Here is a 7,817-nt window from a genome sequence, read left to right as displayed (position 1 = left end):
TTAGAAAAAATAACCAAAATGAAAAAATTTCTATTTTTAATAAAAAGATCGGAGTATGATTTTTGTGACTATAGGAACTTTGCTACATGCAATAACATGAAACCTGCACGCAATGATAACAATCTAATTCAAATCAGTTCGATGTCTTAAAATAGGTCAAAATGTCATGAAGTTTAATTGAATTTGTTCGCAAATCTTTTCAGTTAAATTATAGGCAAATCAAGATATTAAACACCCGTCTTTGTTGGTGTTTTTTATCATAAGATAATTTTGAATAAATCAAAATTTTATGTTTTATAAATTGAAAAACTTATTAGAAAGAGAAGTTGGATAAGAGGGAATATTCCATGTTTATTAGAAAGAGAAATTGGATAAGAGGGAATTGAATGAGAGTTGAAATTTGGCACCGTTGGGATGAGAACTGAGAAGCATTGGGAATTGCAGTGGAAAGGCATGGGAAGATTGGGACAAATATTGGCTTTTTCAGTTTTTATTTACTAATCAAGATAGTTATGTTGCATATTTTAATTATTGGTGTATTTTGTTTTATTTTACAGTAAAGTGACATTCACAATAAAACTTGCCCAAAGTTTACTGAAACGGTGATTAAAATCGAAACTGTGAAAATTTATCCGAACCGAAACAGTAGCTTTTTGAACCGTGGTTCAGTTCAGATTTAAATATTTTCGAACCGAAACTGTACCAGAACCGCAAAAAAGCACCGAAAAACCATGAAACTAAGCCGGAACTGCAAAAAACCGGCGATTTGGAACCGTGAAAAACTGTTGGAAAACCACCGGTTTAGAACCGAAACCGAAACCGTAACCACGAAACATCCTCACGGTTCAGTTCCGGTTCGACAATTTCTAAAACCGGAACCGTGGACACCTCTATCCATGGTATAATATTTAGGAAGAAGCACTGATTAATTTGATGATTAAAATATTGAGCAACAAAAATAAATTATGGTTGAAGTGACAAGAGTAGTATACTATTCTTCCATCCACACAATAAAACAGAAGTAGGTTCAATAATTGCAGCTTAATGATCATAAAAATTAATCACTTTGTTTGTAGCAAACAAACACATAAGCAATGCCAAGACATGATTACAAATCCAAACTTTACACAATTAAAATACAATTAATTGATGATACAAGAAACTTATTTCAAGATCAAAGCCTCCATTTCAAAATTTTGGTCGGATTTAATTTTATGCGATTAATTTTAGAAGGAAAAATAGCACATTATGAATCTGTGATGGTAATTAATTTGAGTAGGTATACAAAGACACAGGCTTAAAATAAATACAGCTCTGTTGAGTACACCAATTTCGAAAATTTGACCTTGCGCAATGCATGAGAAGAAACACTTCCCAATGAAATACTATTGCAAACCAAATACTCCATCTGTCTTTTAGAAATGAACAGTTTTCCTTTTTATCTGTTCCACTAAAAATGAAACAAAATAGAAACAATATTCTCTCTACTTTTTCTTTTTTCTTACTTTACTCTCTTTATATTAACTCACAAAACAACACTACATAAAATCTTGTGCCGAAAAGCAAATGTTACACATTTAATGGGATGGAGGGAATACTTCCTCCATAAAAAAAAAAAAGAAAAGAGGGAGAGAGACAAAATTGTAAATGAAAGATTTTAGTTCATAATTGTTAACAAGAGTGAAGGAGAAAAAATTTGATGGAAATAGTGTTAGTGGATTGGAGGTTTTACATTTAGAATGATGCGTATGATTAGTATTGGTTTAAAAATTTTCATTTTTTGAAATAGTCTAATTTTGTTGGACGATCCAAAATGGTAGTACTAGTCTATTTTTTTAAGTACTCAATTCAAACGTAATATTCAATTCTCTATGAATATTTTGGATTTCTTTTTCTTCAAAATTCAAATTATAGTCTAAAATTGTTTGTATATAAATAAAAAAATATATTTTATGTCAAAAATTTAATTAAAATTTTTTATTTAACAAAAGTATTTTATGAAAAAAATACTCAATAACACGGCCAATAAATATTCATTTCTGCACAAACAAAAAGTTTACCCCAATTAAGCATTGGGCCTAAGTGAGTTAGAGATTGATTTTGAGCTGAAAAAAGACCACAGATGAATTGGGCTTGGGCTTCTGAGTTCTGTTTGGAAATTATTTTTGTAAATTGAAAAGAGAAACGTCGCCTGAGTGATTCGAACACTCGCGGGGAAACCCCTGTACTTAGCAGGCACACGCCTTAACCACTCGGCCAAAGCGACAATTTGTTGTCTACTTTTATAGTAATAGTCTATACCGCTATCACTGTCTTTGATACCCGGAGAAAACACGTTTAGGCTTGTTATTGAACGGGAATTGATTCTAACTCGCGATAAGAAAATAATCCTATTTTTCCACTGTGCATTGCTAACGTCAAGAAATTAAATAATTGAAAACCTCGAGTAACCGGCCAAGCCACTAAAGTAGTGATGAACTCTGTTAGTAAAATGGATACTATAGAGAGTCCATCTATTTCTAATCTCCAATGAAAATCCCTAAAAAAAGATATCCTTTTAGCATAGATTGAGCAAAAGCTTCTAGTTCTACAAATTGCGCTAACTCTAAGACCTAGTTTATCGGTGGGTGAAGGCCGACCCCCATGTCATTATGCAATTAAAAAGAAAAAAAAATGTAATTGAAGATCTCCCTCTCACTTCAACAGTGGTTTGCATGGTGGGCAACCTCCAACCACTTGGTTGCCCATGTCATTCTTTGATTCAGCCAATGAAGTTGTGCCATGTGGCATAAAAATTATTGGTTGATATTTTGCTTTTATAGAATTTATATATCTTTTACTATATTATGTTAAAAAAGTTATAAAAATTATATTAAAATTCATAATTTTCATTCTCTATAAATAGAGACCACACTCGTTATAGTTTTGTACACAAAAATTTCATCTTTTCCTTTTTCTTTAGTATAATTTCATATATTTTTTATTTGTTTGTTTTAATAATTTTTAGTTTGTCATTTGTAATATTTATAAATTTTATTGTGTAATAGTAATATTTCATGTAAGATAAACCATAAAAAAATGTATAGTTATTGGATGAATATAGATGATGTGAAAGATGATGTGGAGGATATAAAAATTAATTAAATATTAAAAAAGTAGATGGTATGGTTCAATTGGGTGGTTGCTGATAAACATAGTTTAATGGTAATCATGAATTCGGTTTAATATGTGATAATCATATCTTGATTAAAATCTAAATAATTTTATAAAAATCTAAAGCTAATTGTGTGGAAACTTTTAATTTTTCAGATTAGATACTTGCAGTGGAAATTTAGAAGTCAATTTACTTTATGATCATTAAAGTTAGATTCTAATTATCTAGTGGGTTGTTATTTGTTTCAATTAATCGATTTAATTATTATTGAATTGATCGAAAAACAACCTTACTTATGAGAAAGCAACAAACACATTCTTTTTAATAAAGTCAGACAACAACCTCCAATAATCATAATCTTGATCAAGAATCTCAAATCCTACATGAAAACAACCTCTCCCTTTGCTTTTAAATCCTTATTTTACACACAAGATTAACAACAACAACAGACCACAACAATCCCATCAACAACTTCACATTGCCGCCACCGCCGCCGCGCCGCTGCTCTCCTTCCACAGCACCGCGATTTGGCTCCTCACACGGTGGCCATCGCCGTCGCTCCACTCCAGCCACCCGAATGCAGACCTTTCTCCATCCACGACCGAAAATCCGGCTCCATCCACGGCTTCAGCGCTGCTCTTGAACGTGACTTCGTACGATAACTTCTCCTCATTCTCACCGAACACCAGTTTGCTCGGCGACACACTCACCTCCACCCCCGGCGGCGCCGCCACTCCCACTTCGTACACCGCGCCCGCCGCCTTCCCGACGTTCTTCACCGTCCTCTTGTACGTGATCACGCTCTCGCCGCCGCTGAAAACAACCGAAAACGAAGGGTAGTTCAAATTTCCAGGATTCTTGAATCCCAACGTATCACAATCCAGAGAAGAAGCATCTTTCGAAAACACGGAAATCCTCTTCGAATCATATCCAATTGTGCAGAGGAACCCCAAATAATCTGTGGTTTCCAAATCGTAAACCAAACCGGGATCCAATGACCGGTTCGGGTCGACATGGCCCGCCCCGTGGACGTAGGCATTGGATTCACCTCCCGTGGCGAGGTCCGTGAGATTCTTCCCCGTGTTATCCACATTGTAAGCGGTGGTCATCAGCGCCGACTTGATCGCCGCTGGTGACCACGACGGATAAGCCTTCTTCAGCAGCGCCGCGAGGCCGCTGACGTGGGGGCACGACATCGACGTGCCGGAGATGATGTTGAATTCGACTCTTCTCGCGTCGGTTTCGATGCCCGTGGGGCCGACGTGGCCGGTCCAGGCGGCGAGGATGTCGACGCCGGGGCCGATCACGTCCGGCTTCAGGATCTCGGCGGTGCGGTAGCTCGGGCCGCGGCTCGAGAACGAGGCGACACGGGGAGCGGAAGGGGAATTGCTGATGACGGTTCCTTTGAAGACGATTGTGGCGGTTGGATTTGGATCTGAGCTCGCGTAGGATCGGATTTGGTTTCCGGCGGATGCTCCGACCATTGTGGCGGGGATGAAGTGCGCATCGGCGAGGAGCTCTTCGCCGGAATCGTCTAGGTTTGCCATGATCATGCCGGCGCCGCCGGCGACGTTGACGGCTTTTCCTTTATCCACTCTCGAATTGCCGCCGCGATCGCAGATCACGATTTTTCCGGCGACTTTCGTTGAATTGAGCTCGCCGGTGTAGCAGTACTGGCTTCCGCTATCCTTCGCGTAAACCAACGGAAGCATCGATTCGCCGAGCGAATCGCCGGAGTAGAGAGAGACGCCTCCGAACACTCTGCCGTCGCCGAGAACGACATCGGCGGGGAACTCGCGGTCGAGCGACGAAGCTCCGACGGTCAAAATCCACGGCGCGATGTTGACGGAAGTGTAGGAGCCAGGTCCTGAGTTTCCGGCGGAACAGGACACGACGATTCCCTTCTCCGTCGCTGCGAAAGCTCCGATCGCGATGGAATCCTCATCGTACTGCGGCGAGTATCCGGTAGCGCCGACGGAAAGCGAGATCACGTCCACTCCGTCCTCAATCGCTTGCTCAAAGGCAGCTAATAAATCAGAATCGTAGCATCCCTCCGTCCAGCAGATTTTGTAGACCGCGATCCTCGCCTTAATCGCCATTCCTCCAGCGTCACCCTTCGCATATCCGAGCAAGCTCGCGTTCCTCACCACCGCTCCGGCTGCCGTCGACGCTGTGTGCGTGCCGTGGCCTTCCGTATCCCTCGGCGACATCGATTCATCCGCCGATTCGTTTCTAGCAGCTTCGTGACCTAAATAAAACGCTCTGGCGCCGATAATCTTCTTATTGCACAATGTCGCCGGGAAATCGGGGAAATCCGCGCATTTCCCCTTCCATCGCTCCGGTACGGGGCCGAGGCCTTCATCGGAGAAGCTCTCCCGCTCCGGCCAGATACCGGTGTCCAAAACGCCGACGATTACGTCATCTGCGTAGTCGGAATTCGGCCACAGACCGAACGAATCGGCTAAACCTAGAAATTTGGGGGTTCGAGTGGTGTGAACCTGGCGAATCGCGTCGGGGACGACGGAGACGATTCCAGGTACGCTGCGCAATGCGGCGGCCTGATCGGCGGAGAGACGCGCGGAGAAGCCTCGCACGGCGCGGTCGTAGGTGTAGAGGATCCTGGCGGGGCGGGGGTGCGGCGGAAGGGAGCGGAGGATGCTGGAGTACCAGTGGCGATGGGTGGAGAATGTGAGGGGCTTGTGAGAGTGGGAGACGTGGACGATGAAGGTCTCCTGGGCGGCGGAGGAGGGGAGGAGGAGGAGAGAGAGAGTGATGAAGTAGAGAGAGAGTAAGGGCGTGTTTGGTGGCGGCGTCATTCTGTGGGAGAGACTGAGAGTGGGAATGAATATTCGACGACGGTAAAGCGGGCCCTATAAAGTGGGAGTGATGAGTGGTTGGCGGGTTTTGATTGGGCCACGTGGTGGCCGCCATTTGTGGGGGTATAATATTTAAAGATACTCTTATTTTCTATTCTTTTTCTATATTGAGGAGTAGTATTTAATTTAAATCAAGGTGTTTGCTTATTTCATACTACCACTAGTACTCCAGATGGAGTATGGAGTATAAATTAGGTGTGGGTTTTTTTTGTTTTTGTTTTATTTACTAAACCATCCAAGTCAAGTTGCGTTTTAAAATTATGAGAGTAGTATGCCAATACCTCACGAATAAAAATTATATGGTCCTTCCACACCATGAGGGCATAGTGATTTAGTATGCCTCACTAATAACTTATTGACAATTAAAAATGAAAAGGGTCTATATCTCACATCACTTGATATAAATTTGGTAATCTTATATCTAAATTTAAGACATCCATTTAAAGTATAATAAATTAAATATAGAAATTATATCATATGAATAATGAATTAACGTTAATATACTAGTACAATTTTATATGCATATTAATTTCATAATACAATAATATTATGCACATAAAAATAATCATATTGTGTTACTTTTCATGTAAAAAAAATTATATTATTATGTATAAGATCTTTTTTTAATTGTTTTAGTATTTATATATAAGAAAAAGTTCACATAAATAAAAATTATGAATGAACTTATATTTTGTTAGCATATAGTACTAGTATATTGTAATTTTCATTATATTCATTAGCATGTAAAAAAATCAAGAATTTTTAATATAAAAAATTAAAAATTAAAAGGAAATGAAATATTCATATAAAATGTTATTATTTTATAAGAGAGATGTCTAGTGTATTACAAATTGTACTCCGTATATTAATTAAAGTCAATTCATTATTCATATGATAGTACAATTTCTAAATTTAATTTATTACACTTTCCTTAAAATGCTCATAATGGATGCTTCTAAATTTAGATATAAGGTTGCCATATTTATGTCAATTGATGTGGTATATGGACCCTTTTTATTTCCAATTGTCAAGGAGTTATTGGTGAGGCACAAATCACTATGCCACCATAGTGTTGAAGGACCATGGAATTTTTACTCCTGCCAATATATATACGATTTTTTCAATATGAAAGTATTCATATTCATAAGGTAAATATTGTTCAAAAACAAATTACTTGTAGTCCATTAGATCTTATGACCTAATAATTAGATTAATGTCATGTGTCATCTAATAATGTAATTTAGTAAAATAATACAGAGTAAAATAATGTAGTTTATCATAACCATCCAATCTAATGATTCAAGGATTATGATTTGTGCTGTGTTTTATACTAAGGAGGTGTAAGGACCCTTACACACCACTTTTTTCAATATGAGTAACTAGTAAGAATAAGAGCATCCACATCCATGCACTTGCCAAAGGTGGTAAGAGCATGGATGTGAGTCCGAACCCATATTTATTAATTTTTAATTTCATGCTCTTCTGCAATAGCACAACACTCACATCTATGCTCTTCTGCAAGAGCATGCTCTTACATTCAAGGGTCCCACCATTCTATTATTCAATTTAAATACTTCAATTACTAAAACCATTTCCACAATATTAAAATGCATTAAAAATACCCGAAAATACTATTACAAATTACTAACAAATTAAAACTTACATAATTAAAATCCTAAAAATTAAAAATTACATAATTATATTAATAAAATTTTAAAAAAAACACTTCTCGTGCTTCGCTTCCGCAATGATCTCGATCGGATCCATTTTTGAATTTAGAGAGTGTT

General features: G+C 38.4%; 1 protein-coding gene and 1 non-coding gene across 2 annotated transcripts; both read right to left on the bottom strand.

The window, feature by feature from the left end:
- Nucleotides 1–2,185: 2,185 nt before the first annotated feature.
- TRNAS-GCU (transfer RNA serine (anticodon GCU)) lies at nt 2,186–2,266 on the bottom strand. The gene has a single exon. It is a non-coding gene; the product is annotated as a tRNA-Ser (tRNA).
- A 1,181-nt stretch (nt 2,267–3,447) lies between these two features.
- LOC125203546 (subtilisin-like protease SBT1.4) lies at nt 3,448–6,083 on the bottom strand. The gene has a single exon (XM_048101923.2). The coding sequence runs from the start codon at nt 5,968–5,970 to the stop codon at nt 3,628–3,630; it is 2,343 nt and encodes a 780-aa protein (XP_047957880.2). The 5' UTR covers nt 5,971–6,083; the 3' UTR covers nt 3,448–3,627.
- Between the last annotated feature and the right edge of the window lie 1,734 nt (nt 6,084–7,817).

Source organism: Salvia hispanica, chromosome 6, assembly GCF_029641045.1.
Source record: "Salvia hispanica isolate PSC_SH4W2 chromosome 6, Shi_PSC_v1, whole genome shotgun sequence".
NCBI classification, from domain to species: Eukaryota; Viridiplantae; Streptophyta; class Magnoliopsida; order Lamiales; family Lamiaceae; genus Salvia; species Salvia hispanica.
Note: the sequence above shows the minus strand (reverse complement) of the source record. Positions and strands in the feature narration are given on the sequence as shown.